This window comes from Anastrepha obliqua, chromosome 1 (genome assembly GCF_027943255.1).
Source record: "Anastrepha obliqua isolate idAnaObli1 chromosome 1, idAnaObli1_1.0, whole genome shotgun sequence".
In the NCBI taxonomy this organism is placed as follows: Eukaryota; Metazoa; Arthropoda; class Insecta; order Diptera; family Tephritidae; genus Anastrepha; species Anastrepha obliqua.
Window position 1 is genome coordinate 4,779,168 of NC_072892.1, and position 16,077 is coordinate 4,795,244.

A 16,077-nucleotide genomic window follows, 5' to 3' on the forward strand; every position below is an offset into this window, starting at 1 on the left:
GGTGGCTCCACCCGTTGCACTTATTGCACCTAATCGAGGTGGAGTTCGGGTGAAGCCGTTTGTGGCAGACGCAGCAGTAGAATACTTCTGGCCCAGGGTTGGATTCGACTCCAGCCCTGAGGAGAAGCATTTGGAGCAGGATTGCCGCGAGAGTTTGCTCCTGTGACGTAAGGGGTGGGGTGATATACGATACACTAGACAGGGCTAGTGTGCTGGGGCGGCAGCCCTTGGTCGGGAAAAACCCGAGTCATTCCGGCAACGTAGAACCGGCTGCCATGGGAATGTATTGCTCTCCCACCACACAGTGTTGCCAAACAGTACATTTCGAAATCATTTACAAAATAAACTTAAACAAATTTTAATTTTTATTAAAATAACTCAAAAACAATGTTGAATAATGCTAATTATATATAAATGAATTATTTGCATTTAGTTGTTTTTGTCTTTGGCTTATTATACAATGAAAAATTGTAAATAATAATGCGGGCGTGTGTAAAATTGTGTATGCAAAAATATCAATGGCAACATTGTGTCGATACAACTAAACACACACAAACCGATGTATTGTTTAAATATGTAACTAAAAGAACGCAGTTGTTTTCTACGGGATAAGTTTTGCTTAATTTTGTATATCTTACGGGCACCGGAAAGGGACTACAATACGTTGGTGAGTGTCCCTTCCTCTTCATTTGGTTTTTTTCATTTGAAGAGATGATGTCACACCGATATCGGAAGACGCAATCTCTTATTCTGTTGCTGTTGTTTTATCAGCATAGGTAGCCCTGTCTGTGTAGGCATATCATCGGTCGTCTGCGCCTAGCTCATCTAGGGGTAGGCCCAGGAAACATGTTGTTTCGGCGGGTTGGGTCCAGATGAGTCGGTTTGAGGGGGCATGTGAAGAGGTGGTTAGTGTCGTGCGGGGTACCTTCACATGCCGGACATGTGTTTGGTATGTCGGGGCCGATTCTGGATATGTAGGAGTTTAACCTGCTACAGTATGCAGAACGTAATTGTGCCAGTGTTACACGAGTCTCACGGGGAAGCTGGAGCTCTTCATCTGCGATAGGTGGTGGTTGGACTCCGATTACGGCATTCACAGGACGGGAGTTCATGAAGGTGGTAACGGTCTCCCGGTGGATGTCGTTTATTGACTGTCTAAATACTGTCCGGTCCAGTAGGTTACGGTCAGTTTTGTCCTGGATTTCGTTAGCGTAGTCTAAGAGGTGTCTCCTGACGTGTCTGGGAGGCGGCTCAGGCTCAAGCAGGTGTCCGCAGGGGTGAAACCTGCGGTAACATCCCAGCAGGAACTGCTTGCTGAGCAGTTTGTTGTGCTCCACTACTGGGAGCATTTGTGCCTCGTTATGTAGATGTTGAATGGGAGACATCAGGAGGCACCCGGTCGCTGTCCGAATGGCGGTATTTTGACATGTCTGTAGCTTTGTCCACTGCGAATCACTAGTTCCTTATTCTGTCATTCTTGATTCTTGTGTATCGTGCTAGACGAATTTGTATAAGGCGATGTTAATAAAGTAGCTGATTTGATTTTTTCTTGGGATTTGGTCGTTTGAATGTCAAAATGATCTGTTTATTTGCACATTTTTATTGAAATTGTGATATTCAAACCACAAAATTGCAAAAAAAGAAAAAGTGCGTGTAGCGTAGTACACATAACAAAAGTGAAACTTTCAAGGCAGACAAAGAAAGAGGGAGAGACCCGAAAGAGAATGAGAGAGAGGGAGAGAGAAGGAATATATATTTAAAAAAATTCATTTATTTACATTTATTTATTCGTTTATTCAGTCTACAAATAATTCTTACAGACTATATTAGACAATTTTTAATTATAAGTTAAAGATTATGAACAATTGTTGCCTAAAATTATATAAACTTAGTCTAAAGTCGAGGCTAGGATAATTGTTGCAGAATCGAATGCATCTCACCATTAGTTCATTGAGGACATAGTTAGTTCTATACCGTTGATCTACAAATCAACGAACCTGCCTTAAATCATGGTGCTTTGTTTGATATGTAATTAAACTCTGTAACTCACAGCAATTTATATTGAAATTTAAAAGATTATACACGAAGAGAATCGAAAAGTAGATTCGTCTGTCCTCAAGGCTTTGCAGTCCAATCAATTTGCGTCTGCCTATATAACTAGGGAGCCCTTTAGGCCAACGCAGCTTACACAACGCATATTTGGTAAAGACTTTTTGGACTCTTTCAATCTTATTTATATGACATTGATAGAATGGGTTCCATATTAGAGAACAATAATCTAGTCGGCTTCGAAATAAGGAGACGTAGAGTGCTTTCAAAGTCAAGGGATCTGAAAAGTATTCCGCATTACGACGTAAAAATCCAATCATAGAAAAAGCTTTAGAGATAATATAATCAATATGTTTCGAGAACGTAAGTCCTGAATCGAAGATTATGCCCAAGTCTTTGATTTCTTCTTTCCTACTAAGGATAATATTAATCAAAAAGTAATTATAGATGAATGGATTAGGTTTCTTCCTGCAGCATTTGCCGGTATTCAAGTGTAGGTGGTTCATGGTACACCAATCTTGAAGATGTTTGAGATCTTTTTGAAGATTGGAACAATCTTCAATACAGCTGATTTGTAAAAATAACTTACCATCATCTGCAAACATTAAGCATTTTACATATTGAAATATTTTAGGTAAGTCGTTTATGAATATTAGGAAAAGAATTGGCCCACAGTGAGTCCCTTGGGGTATTCCAGACCAAGCATTAATTAATAATGTAGATTTAGACGATGCTATTTTAACAAATAATTTCCTTCCCGTAAGGTAGCTTAAAAAGAATTTTAAAAGTGTTCCCTTAATACCGCATGCACTCAGCTTCTTAATGAGGATAGAATGGTCGACTTTATCGAATGCCTTTGAGAAATCCGTGTAAACTACATCTGGATGTGCGCGATTTACAAAGGCGTTAATAATATTGTTTGTGACTAGTGCCAAATTAGTACAAGTGGATTTTAAGGGGACAAAGCCATGCTGGTACTCGCAGATAAGATCACTAATACGACTTAACATTTTAATTTTGAGAATAGAATCAATTAATTTCGAAATGGTGCTTTGTTTAACTATTGGGCGATAGTTGCATACGTCATTTCGGCTTCCCGACTTACAAATTGGCGTGATTGAGCATATTTTCCAAGCATCTAAGAAAATCGATTTGTTTAGACCTTTATTGAAGAGAATTGAGATCGATTGGAAAGATTTTGCAAAGAGGTCGCAAGAGTCTTGTTCATTATCCGAAACAATGCCATCATAATTTAAACAAGTGGGGAAGCCGTTGGTCTTCCGTTTATTGTTGATATAACGCCAAAAGCTAGAGGGATTTGATTTTAAATTTGATTCAATTCTAAATATATAATGTTTAAACAAGTAGTTATGAAGACAATTGAATTCCCTTTTCAATCGGAGTAAGTTGTCTCGATCGATTATGCTATTGGTTCTTTTTAATTTCTTGTATGCTTTATTTTTTAAATTTTTCAGATGACAAAGCCTCGAGTTAAACCAGAGGGGTTTATTATGAGATTTCCAATTTCGTAGAGGAACAAAGCGGGAAATTGTTGATAGTAACTTGTCACATAAAATACTATAAGATGTTTTAGGATCATCGAAAGAGTCCAAAAATGACCAATCTGTGTTATCAATGTATTCGCTTATCTTTGTAACATCAGCTTTAGAGTAATTGCGTCCAAGTGTAGTGATCGACGATAGTTTATCGAATTTATAAAATTCAAAATTTATTAAGAGCGCTTTATGATGTTGACTATTACTTAAAATAGGTAAATATAATAGCATTGTTGGCAGGATGAATTCAAGTCTGCAGAAATAAAAGCTAAATCCAATATTCGATTGTTATCGTTTAGAACTGAATTGATGTGTTTAAGGCTAAATGATAATAAAGTGCTTACAAACAGTAACTCAATTTCAGATTTAACGTTAGAAGGTATTAGATTATTACTATATGACAACCATGAAATATTTCCTAAATTAAAGTCTCCAAGATACATAATTTCATCATTTTGAGTTAAATTATTATAAATAGATGCTAAATTATTTAAATGCTTTTCATAGATATCATACGTCCTATCTGGTGGAATGTAGGATAACAAAAAGAAGATACAGCGGTTCAATGAAAATTGTATCTTATTACATATTTGTTCTATACTGTTAGAGTATAAGATTAGAGAAACATTACTACTACACAAATTAGCTTTTACTGCCCACAGTACTCCACCTCCTCTAGAAAGGCCAGTGGTTGTTGGGCTGCGATCTAAGCGATGGTCGTGATAATTTTCGTCGAAAAGTTCTCATGAAAATATGTGCTCGTGAAACCAATTTTCTGATAAAGGAATAATTTCGTAATCGTGTAAATGCATATCACGACGAAACTGAGCAGATTTAGTTCGCATTCCATTAACATTATGATAATATACAGCAGTGCTGTCCATCCCATAGATCAATTGATCACACGTATTCTTACTCTCCATCGTTCAGTCGTTAGCAAACCAGCGTTATCTATGAAACCAGCAACGAATTAACACCAGGCTTGTCCGCGGCGCTTAGTGTATGCAATACAATGCCCTATGAGAACTTTTTTATGCTAGAAAATGCCTTTGGCGACTTGCAATGCCTTTTATGTTACAAGTCGTTCAAAGGAGGCTATAGATGTAATATCAAAAGGCATTTCGATTCCTCCCACAAAAATATACAAATTTTAGACAAAAAAGCTAGTCAGGGATTATATGAAGAAAAAAAGTTAGACTTTTTGGAAAAATTCAAAGGGTGGTTGGCTAAATGTGCATCAATTCCAAACAGAACTATTTTTGCTTTTAAGGGAACTTCAATCTGGCGATTATGCCCATTTTCCGAAAACTTCGCTTATTATTACGAAACATGAGGGTGTTAAGCCGAGTGATCATATTGCAATTCTCGAACAATTGTTTAACAATTTTGAAGACAGATTTCAGGATTTTGTTTGTTTTCAACCATTTCTTGACATCTTTGAAAACCCCTTCAAATGCGATATAAGTAAGTATGAATTTGCAATTCAGTCCGAGCTAATCATCTGGCAAGGCGAAAACGTTCCACCACACGGAGATAATATTGAATTCTGGAAAAATTTAGAAGAATCATTATATCCAATATTGAAAAGAATATCTTATCAGTGCCTTTCACTTTTTCCCACAACATATTTTTGTGAGAAAATTTTTTCGGACTTAAAGTTCATTTGCTCCAAGCAGCGCCACAGTTTAACATCAAGTCATTTATCGAATGTACTTTTATTAAGAAGCTGCCACGAAAGTATTCATATTAAAGATTTTATTAGAGATATAATATAGATTTACAAACCCAAATATATATAAGGAGTTACAGAACGTTCCAAATTTTCTACTCCAATTGGTTTAAATTATTTTGGTTTAAATTTCCTACTTGGCTGCTCCCATTCTCTCGTTCTCACTTATACACTCACATTTTTCATTCTGGACAGCACTCATGATGGAAAGAATAATGAGATGGCGCAAGAATGATAGAAAGATGGAGATGGCGCCTATCGTGGTCCCGTTACTTTGCGCTCAGCGAATTTGACAACTAGTTACGTGATTTTAGCTCCAGTATGGCCAGATTACCATTTTCGTAACTTGATTTAGCATTTTTTTTGTTATTTTTATTATTTTTTGTCTCGGAGTTTTAGTTCTTTCTTCATTACATTTTTCTAGCTGTTCTAATTAAAATGCCATGTTTATAATTTTGTAAAACATACATTTTTTAATAATTATTAAAATAATTCACTCAGTTTTATTTAGCTCTACTTTTTTTTAACATCTGGTGGCATTGCCCGCGATTGCAGGTGTTGTTGGTGTTCTTCTGCTTTCGGCAGTCAAATCTCTCTCTCGCTACTGCAGTGTTGCCTAGCTTTGGATATAAAAACACAATAAAATGCCCATTCAAAGAAAATAACCCAACAAAATTTTATTGAATCACTTAAAGAACTTTGTATGCGTGACAAATTGTGTTTAAAATGTGCGTTTTCTTAAATAAATGTGTTATGCTTATGTATAATTTAATTTATGAGTTTTTTTTAAGCGAGACTCTTTTGTTAAGGAAACGACTTGTTTGCTATATTTGAAGTTATGTAACTAGATAATGTACTCTTTTTGTAAAAATGTCAGTATGGTTTCTTTAGTATTTTCTGGTATTTTGTTGCTTATTTTTACTATGAATACACCTCTTGATGCTCTATGTCTCACTATGGTTTTAATTCGCATTCAATAAATTCAAAGGCTTTTTAAAATGTGTAAAAAGGTTTTCAATCTTAAGAAGAGTTGAGAGAGGGGCATTTAATATTTTTGCATAACCTTAAATGGAGCCAAAAATTAAATTTGCACTTTCAAATTATCAAATTTTATAAGAGTAAAAAAATTTTCATTAGCACTAAAATCTTCTCAGAGTGGCCTTTTTTAAACTTCTTTTGTATAATAATACAGTTTTTTTTAACCTAAAGTTTCGGTAGCCTTAAATTAAAAACAAAAAGAAACAAACACCAAACTTAAAAATTGTCGCATTTTCGGTATAAAAAAGCACTAAATTTATTGCGAAGAGCAAATGGTTGGCAATACTGCACAACTCAGCAAACGTGACGTCACATACGCTCTGATGGGCGCAATCTTCTTTCTATCATTCTTGGGACAGCACTGATATACAGCATATTTGTTAGTAGGTTCACCAATATGGTCTTTAGCAGTAGTATGTAGTCAAATTGATTTTTCTGTCGGCGCCGCTGTTTGAAAAAATTTAAAGGGCCGCACGTTTACATTGGCTGGCCATAAGTTTGGATTCATCAATTTATCATAGTATGATGAAGAGATGCCTATTTTAAAATTCACCCTCTTTAGCGAGTCAATTTGGACATCTCTTTTGGTTAATTTATAGCAAGAGATAAGGTTCTGGTCGATGTTTGCATGTTTCGCATGATACCGACGGTTTAAAAGATGAGATGTGTAACCATATTGAGCAAGTAGCGACGTCAAGTTCGCAGTTAACGTTTGCACCAACAAGAAGAATATTATTTTCTTTTCTCTTACGCTGTATTGCTAAGCTCGGAACACACAATGAAGAGTTAGTATTACATGAAACAGCGGGTGAAGAGATTACACCTGCGCCTTTGACATTTGCAGCAGCAGTAGTATTTGGAGCAAACGGGAGAGGTGTTGTAACGTGAGCGGGAACTACAGTATTGGCTTTAGCTACGGCGGCAGTTTGGGCATAAGAGAGAGATCCAGTGAGAGAATTAGCAGCATTAGAGGTCAACACATTAGCATCAGCAACGATTAAAGTATCAGCTTCAGTATGTAGAGTGGACGGTCTAAGTTGACAGGGAGAGCTACTTAGAGAGTTTTTAGCGTTGTTTTTGGACCGAAGAGCTGGCGCCTCCAGTTTTGTTGCTACGCAAACATTGTTAGGTTCATTGACCTTGGCCTTAGATCTTGTTACAATTTTATTATCAGCAGTTTTAGTGTTGTTGTTAGAATGCAGATTAGAAACTAAATTAATAAATTCCTTAACATGATTTAGCTTATCCATGACTTCATCAATTTTTGACTGGCTAAGAGATGGCATGCGATCTTTGCAGATACCACACCTGTATACTACATTTAAATTGCAATTGATTACATTTATGCAGCTGGCACTCCGATTGGAACATTTTATATGCGTTAATGAGCAACATATACCGCACGTAATGTACTCGTTCGCTAAGCACTTTAATTTGCATGACACACAATTAGCCATAACAAAATACACAATTAAGCAGCTACAGCTAGTTAGAGCACTGTTGATATTAATTAAAAGTCACTAAAATCACTAATTATAGCTTATTGTATGGAGAGTAAATAAATACACGTCCGTACGCGGCGAATGCTTGTATGCAACACAACATTTGCAGAGAATACATATAGACAAAATTTACAAAAGACGGACACAAACCGTGGCAATATCGCGCACTCCTCCGAGCGTTTATCACCCGCACAAACGCAGCGATACCAGGACCGCAGCAACGGAACAAATTACCGCAAGGCAATACTAATAAATCCGACCCCGGAATGGACACAAGCACTAGCCAGGAAACGGAAATAAGCGCCAAAAAGTAGGCACCAAAAAAAAAAAAACGCTAAAAAAATTGGGACCAAAGAACAGACCAAACAGTAGGCACCAAACTGGATTTTATCCTATCATCCGATTTGGTCTTTCAAAACACTGGTAACAAACCAACTTTTGTGACCAGAAGGAGACAAGAGGTGATTGATTTAACACTTACCAATAGGTCAGTTGGAAATCAAATCAATCGATGGCGAGTTTTGGAAGAGGACACTCTTTCTGATCATCGTCTTTTCGAATTCCGACTGGGAATTGACACAATATCAATACCTTCCGGTAGGAATCCTCGAAATGTGGACTGGGACAGGTATGGTGAGCTTGTAACAGAGCGATTACCAAACCTGAAAAAACTCAAATCAGCAGAAATGATTGAAGATGCTACTAAGAAATTAGAAGGTACTTTAATCAATTGCTTTGAGGAACTGTGTCTACTCAGGCAAAGCAGACAGGGGAAAGCGGTTCCTTGGTGGAACCCTGAACTGTCGAAGCTTCGTGTACGGTTCAGGAAACTTCTTAATAAGGCCTTGAAGACCAAAACAGAAGAGGACTGGGCTAATCATCGACTTACACAGAGAGAATATAAGAAAAAAGTACGGCAAGCCAAACTTGAATCCTATAGAAATTTCTGCAGTAACGTCGAAGGAATGAGGGAAACAGCGAGACTTTGTAAGGTCTTTCATTTAGACCGCTCAGTAAGGCTGGATTCCATTCGAAAACCTGATGGTTCATACACCATTTCCAAATCGGAAACGTTTAATGCTCTACTCGAAACCCATTTTCCGGGTAGTAGAACTCTCTCTGAAGTTGAGAGTGGCATGAACAATAACGGTAGCAACGGTGGAACCTCTAGGTACAGCTGATATATTGGTAGTCGGATAGTGACAAGGGAATCGATAAGATTTTCCTTATCTTCCTTTGAGAACTTTAAGTCCCCTGGACCTGACGGAATATATCCAGCAATGCTTAAAAAAGGAGGAGACAGGCTGATTGAGGCCCTGAAAAGGATCTTCACAGCCTGTCTTGCATTTGGTTATATACCATCCCAATGGCGACGCGCAAGAGTAGTATTTATTCCGAAACCAGGAAAAGATGACTATTCCCTAGCAAAAAGTTTTAGACCAATCAGTTTGACATCGTTCATGTTGAAAAGTCTGGAGCGAGTGGTGGAGAAACATATTCGAGTGGAGGTATTGCCGAGAAGTACACTTAGTAGAAATCAACACGCTTACCAGAGTGGAAAATCACGTGAATCAGCCTTACAGCCTGTTAGCAAGATTGAAGCCGGGCTGGAAGCTGACGAATACACAATGGGCGTGTTCGTGTACATTGAGGGGGCTTTTGATAATGCCACTTTCGGCTCGATATGTTCTTCTGCCGAACGACAGGAGTTAATCAAACCATTATAAAATGGATATATTCCATGCTCTCTGAGAGACTGTTAACCGCTGGTGGGAGCAGTGACGAACAAATCACAGTCAGGGCCAAGCAAGGATGTCCCCAAGGGGGTGTTCTTTCTCCGCTGCTGTGGTGCTTCGTCGTAGACTCTATATTAGTGGAGATGCAGGAACTCGGTTTTCATGTCCAAGCATATGCGGACGACGTCTGTGCGCTAACATCAGATAAACCCTTAAGGAGGCTTTGCACGAAAGTGCAGAGGATTCTTGACAAAATCGATGACTAGTGCATGAGACAAGGTCTTTCCGTTAACCCGAACAAAACAACCATAGTCTTGTTTACGAGAAAACGGAAATTGGATGGACTCAGTCTTCCAACACTGAAAGGTGTGACACTTGGTCTTTCCAACGAAGTTAAATATCTAGGAGTAATCTTGGATAAGAACCTCTGGTGATGCCCTAAATGCTATGCTTGATTTGCTCCCTTGGATCTTAAGATACAACAGGAAGCAATAAAAGCAATGTGAAGACTCCATAAATATGGTTTCTGGCACGAAGATGGAACTTCGGGACACAGAGAAATCTTTAAGTTGCTGTCGGAGCAGTATTCACTGTTTTTGGCACCTAAAGATAACCTGATACCCACAGTTTCATTTGGAAGGAAATTTGATGTCAGATTTCCATTGCGTGAGCAATGGAGCAATCCAGAATGCATGCAGGGAGGTTTGACGGATATTTTCTTTACCGATGGGTCCAAGACTGAAATAGGGTCTGGAGCCGGATGGTTCTTAAACGATAGTAATAAGTATCACTATGCAATGGGGGGAATGGCAACTGTTTTCCAAACAGAAGTTTTTGCCATCCTAAAAGTAGCCGAATGGATAATCGAGAGGAGATGGAGTGGGAAACAGATTGGAGTCTTCAGTGACAGTCAGGCTGCATTGAAGGCCCTGAAGAACGCGAAGCAAACCTCAAAGATTGTTCAAGAATGTAAGAAGAAGCTTAATTCTCTCGCAAGACAAAACAGGCTTGTACTTATATGGGTTCTGGGACACTCCGGTGTTCAAGGAAACAAAATTGCCGACGAATTGGCCAACCGTGGATCAGCGGTGCCCCCATAGGGGCCAGAGCCAATAATCGGAATCAGTCCCGCAGGAATATGGAATTGGATCAACGATTATGTAGGCAATCTACATAAAGAGCGATGGTCCGGTCTAGAACGCTGCAGAACTGCAAAGTGTTTTGTGAGAAGTCCGAACAGAAAACTGTCAAACTTTCTACTAAAACTTAGAAGGAATGACATTCGGTTGATGGTCGGCATCATTACAGGACACAACCCATGGGGTGACCACCATTGGAATCATCGAGGACCCGGTATGCCTGTCATGCTTGGAGGAGGCAGATAGCACTGAGCACTTTCTCTGTGAGTGTCCTGCTTTTGCTAGAGCGCGAGTATTGGGTTCCGATGTCATGAGAATGAGTAATATTCGTTCTCTAAAACTGGAGGATATTTACAGATTTGCCAAAGAATCTAGAAAATTCTCACAGGACTAACTATCTCTAACTCTGTCTCTATTCTTTCCTATCTCTTTCTCTGATACTTTTCTCCCTCCCTCCTTGACTATCTACCCCCTTTCCAGAGCTTTAAATACAATGGGCTCATTAGCCTGAGTGTTTTAGGAGCCACCAAATCTCCTGGTGCTCCTTGGCTCGACCTTTTCAAATTCAATTTCAAATTCAAGGGACCAAAAATATATTTCCTACAAATTTGCACCAACAAACAAGCGCCAAAAAGTAGGCAGTGTTATTTCTCACTTTTTAGCAATCATAAATTAGCAAGCACAAGGAAAAACTCAGGAAAAATAGCCTAAAGTCTATGTAAGATATATATAAGGTATAAGGTATAGCTCTCTCTCTCCTTTTCCTCTACGTTATATATATCTGTCTCGCGGAACGAAAATGCCCAAAACGTTGCATGGCCTTGAAATTTTACTTTCCATTTTCGCTCGTCCATCGACGCCTAAGAAGTTTCTCTTAAAAAAAAAAATACAAGTAAATGTGGTTGTTGCTCTAGTGACTTTAGATTAGTATAGTGACTTCACCTTGTATAGATTCGTCTTGGCTGAAGTGAACTAGCTCATACAGCATGCAAAATTAAAAAAATTCCGTTAGTTAGTTATGTTTGTTTATTTAGAATTTGCAAAATTAAATAAGAATTTATTTATGTATGTATATTGATGGGTACATATCATAGTTTGTTTGGTAGTATTACTTTTGTAAAATTGTGTATTCGTATTGTATACCATTTTCTTCTTGTATGCCTGTTGGAGTCTCCAGATCTGGTTCTATCTGTTTGAAGTCGTTAGGTATTTCGGGAAAATATGTATCACATTTAAAATTTTGCTTAATTCTTGTAATGTAGAGGCGGTGACAACGCGGTGAAAACATAGCTTCTCTATATACGCCACTTCCGCCAACAATCCAAACCGTTTCAATATTTTCGCATACATTTACTTGCTCCAAGTGCTTCATTGCTGTCTCCAGATTTGGGAATAAGAGCACATTGTCAGGAAGCTCAATTGGTAAAATCGTTGTGCTTAAAACAATGTTAAGTCGTTCTGCAAGCGGCCGTTTATTCTCGGGTATACTTAAATACGTACGCCGTCCCATTATAACAACGTTCTGCTTTGCAGTATCACGTCGGCGTTTTGTTGTGTTTGTAAAATATTCCCATTCTGACCTTGATAACATATAACAAAAAAAAATTATAATTTGAACCTGTTATAGTTGCCTTCGGAATGTGTAGAAAGCGAAAACAAAACATACACACTTTAAACTCCACGGCAAGTCTCCATTTAAGCCAATTCCGAAGTTCTCACAAACAGCGGCAATTAAATTAAATTGCAACATTTTGAATTATAGTAGTTTTTATTAACGTTGTCGAATATAAACACTTTGAGTAAGTAATACTGGGAGTTCGTTACTTTCTCAACAAAGTGCCGTAGATTTGGCTTTGCCTACAACCGTTCACTTTGAGTTTAATTTGATGAATAAGTAAATGTAGAATATAGAAATGATTTTTCTTATTTCAGCACAAATCAGCGATAAGACAGATAGATCTATCTAATTAGTGATTAGCGATTTTGAGTATTTCTTTTACTCAAAGCGTTTAACGTAGTATATATCAACAATTCTTATTTTCGGTATGAATCTAATATATTTTTTATGTACATCTACATCTACAAAACATTCTAGAAGGCAGTAAAGTAAATATATTTACTTGAAAATTTTCTAGTGAAGTAAATAAATAAATATTATGAATCGAATTTAAATCTTTCAATCGAAAATTTCAAAAGCGTATATAATGAATTTGCTCTTTATTGATGAATTGACGAATTTTATTCATTTTGTAAAACATATCTCACGGCTATCTGGCGTAATTTTGTTAAACAAGATTTTTCTACGAGGGTTTGGCTATTAATATTTCTGGCCTAACAAAGGAAAAATGAACATTAGTGGTTGAAAACGGTTTTATTGTTTTTCAAAATATTCTCCATGATGATCAATACACTTATGCTTTCGTTTGTACCAATTTTTGACGCACTTTGCTTAATCGCGTTTCCAAGACGTGTTTAAATTGTGTGGGACTCGTACACACCTTTTTGTATCACAAAGTGATCATGAAAAATCTTATTGATTCTTGCCTTACTAATTCTCAAGAATGCTTTAATCTAGCATTGTTTAACCATTTCGCGCATCATCTAGGTGAAAATTCATTGTACAATTTTTTTGTAGTGCTTCCTGTCCTTGGCAGGCAATGATGTATTTCCAACATCCAATGCGATGTCCTCCGTTGTTCTAGCAGTTTACTAGGCCCTGCCAGTGCGGAGTAGTCACCGAACGTCATCGGTCCTCCTAATTTCCTATGATAGAACATTATTAGGAACTACAGCTTCGTTTGCAATTAATACCTACTTTACTCATTCATTAATCAATTTAGAGCATTGTGGGAATACTGCCCAATTAAAAGCTTCCGTTTTCACTTAAATTTGCCAAAAAATAAATATTTAACATTTTCGCAGAGGCGTCACTGCAAATATGAGAATAAATATATACATATGTATGTATATATACATGTATATATAAAAATTGTAGCAACAAACAACTGGAAAACTACAGTTTCGAGCCGATTCCGAACGGCAGATATTTTTATGAGGAGCTCTTTCATGGCAGAAATACACTTGGAGGTCTGCCATTGCCTGCCGAGGGGCGACCGCTGTTAGAAAAAACTTTTCCTCCATTTTGGTTTTTCACCGAGATTCGAACCAACATTCTCTCTCTGAAATCCGAATGGTAGTGACGCACCAACCCATTCAGCTACGGCGGCCGCCTACTAAACTATAATAACACGTTCACATATAAGTAGATGATCTACTCTTTCGTGCTTAACTCCGAATCCGTAATTAAAAAGCGATATTTCCCATACAAAATGTCTCAACCAAAATCTTAAATTATAAAATAATCCTATATAAAAACCATACTTTTTCACATACAACCCAGTGTTTTCCGTGTAACAGATCATTATTTTTACGTGTGCAACGAAAACGTCGTAGTAAAACCTAAATAAAATGGATGCCGGCAAAGAAAACAGGCTTGTAGACATAATGTTTGTTAGGTAGCATTAAATACGCATTCATATAACAAAAACGAAGCGTGTGTCCATAAACGGATGTCCTCTTATTACTTATTATAAAATGTAATATTGAATTTCGAATGCGTATTGGTGCCATAATTTTTTGAAACCTCAGTAAAAGTCGTTTACGGATTTCCTCCAACTGTTTATTATTAGCAGCCAATTGTGCAATTAAATTAGCTATCCCTTCTCCTTGTTTTTTCTTCATATGGTTAATAATAATTAAACAAACCAAAAATCAAATATTCCACCAAAATAATTTCTATGAAGAAAAACCTTTCCTTGACAGCTGATTGTCGATTTTGCAGGTAATCTGCCATATGTGAACGGGTAGATTAATTTTGTGGATTTATTGGTAATTAATGCATATGTGAACGTACTTTAAGCTTCCGTGGGTATATTATATTAAGCTAAATGTGGGTTTATTTTAAAAGCGCAGGACTCCAGCTTTTTAACAGTACAACTTTTACCACCAAAATTAGAAAACCTCCAAAATTGTCACGAGAATTATTTAAATATCTATATATTAATACGGAGAGCAAAATTTTGTCGTACCTTTTTTAAGTATTTATAGTCAGAGAAAACAGTTGAAACATATACCAATGGATAGCAATTGTGGAGACGTTTTGCACAATGTATTAAAATAAGTGAATAGGTGCAGGTAAAATTAATCACACTATTTTACCTGCATTATGATATATCATGCTATAATATGTATCATGATATTATATATATGTATCATGATATAAAAGTTGATGAAACAACTGGAAACTTATATATTGTGAATGCATACTATTATACATTTGATTCAGAAATTATGATGGTCATGGATAAATTAATGATTGTTTTTTATTATTATTATTATTTATTAGAATAATATAAAATATTACACTAACTTAAAACGAAAAAAAGAGTACACTAGCTGCTCGGGCCTTCGGTGCTTGGTAATTATAAGGTTATGTTTAAGTTTTAAGATATGGAATTAATGACAATTTTACAAGCTTTCAATTAGGCCGATTACCTTAATAAAGTTATATATTTTAATGACATTCTCTGTTGTGGTATTTTTCAAAATTTCGGAGGGGTTTTTGGAACCAAAGATAGGTACACGTTTAGTATTTAAATTTGCATAGATGTCTATTATGTGTATAAGGTTAAGTTGATCGTAACAGAAAGGACATGTGGGAGGAGACGTGGATAGAAGAAGGTGTCCATGGGTTAGCCTGGAGTGACCGATCCTTAAACGCACGAATACAGAAATTTGATTCCTTGATAATGTAGAAGCATATATAGCGTTTTCACACTCTGGGTTAAAAGCTTTCTACGGGTGCCTGAATTGAATTGTCTTTTATTATGGTTTTTCAAAAAAAAGAAAAAATTTCTCCGTAATACATGAAATTAAATGTTTCCAATTCATGAATAAAAAAAAAAATTATGATATTTGAAATACACAAATATAAGATCGCTTAATACAGGTAAAATGGAATATTTTTCACATTTAATTTTACTACATCTATTCACATATAACATGTAAAAAGTTTCAACATAAGCTATCCATTTATATATTTATGTTTCAACTTTTTTCTATGATTATAAATACTAAAGAAAGGTATGACTAAATTTTGCTCTCCGTATTTATATAACGTCGAATAACGTCGAAATTTCGACGTACGGGCGATCCTAGTTTCTTATAACTAAATGCTTAACATTTTGTAAGCTGAAATTGAAAATGTATTACTGAACATAGAACTCATAATTTTCTTAATTATTCATTGTGAATAAATTGCACGAAGAA

General features: G+C 36.6%; 1 protein-coding gene across 1 annotated transcript; it reads right to left on the reverse strand.

Annotated features, from left to right (window-relative positions):
• Nucleotides 1-11,777: 11,777 nt before the first annotated feature.
• LOC129252899 (dihydrofolate reductase) lies at nucleotides 11,778-12,620 on the reverse strand. The gene is made up of 2 exons (XM_054891052.1): nucleotides 12,420-12,620; nucleotides 11,778-12,329 (listed from the first exon to the last, which is right to left on the reverse strand). Exons 1-2 carry the CDS (start codon nucleotides 12,497-12,499, stop codon nucleotides 11,858-11,860), a joined length of 552 nt encoding a protein of 183 aa, XP_054747027.1. The 5' UTR covers nucleotides 12,500-12,620; the 3' UTR covers nucleotides 11,778-11,857.
• Nucleotides 12,621-16,077: the final 3,457 nt, after the last annotated feature.

Coding starts and splice junctions, on each gene's coding strand:
- LOC129252899 (XM_054891052.1), bottom strand. CDS start 12,499: ATGTTGCAATTTAATTTAATTGCCGCTGTTTGTGAGAACTTCGGAATT. Junction 12,330..12,419: donor GACTTGCCGTGGAGTTTAAA/GTGTGTATGTTT, acceptor TATGTTATCAAG/GTCAGAATGGGAATATTTTA.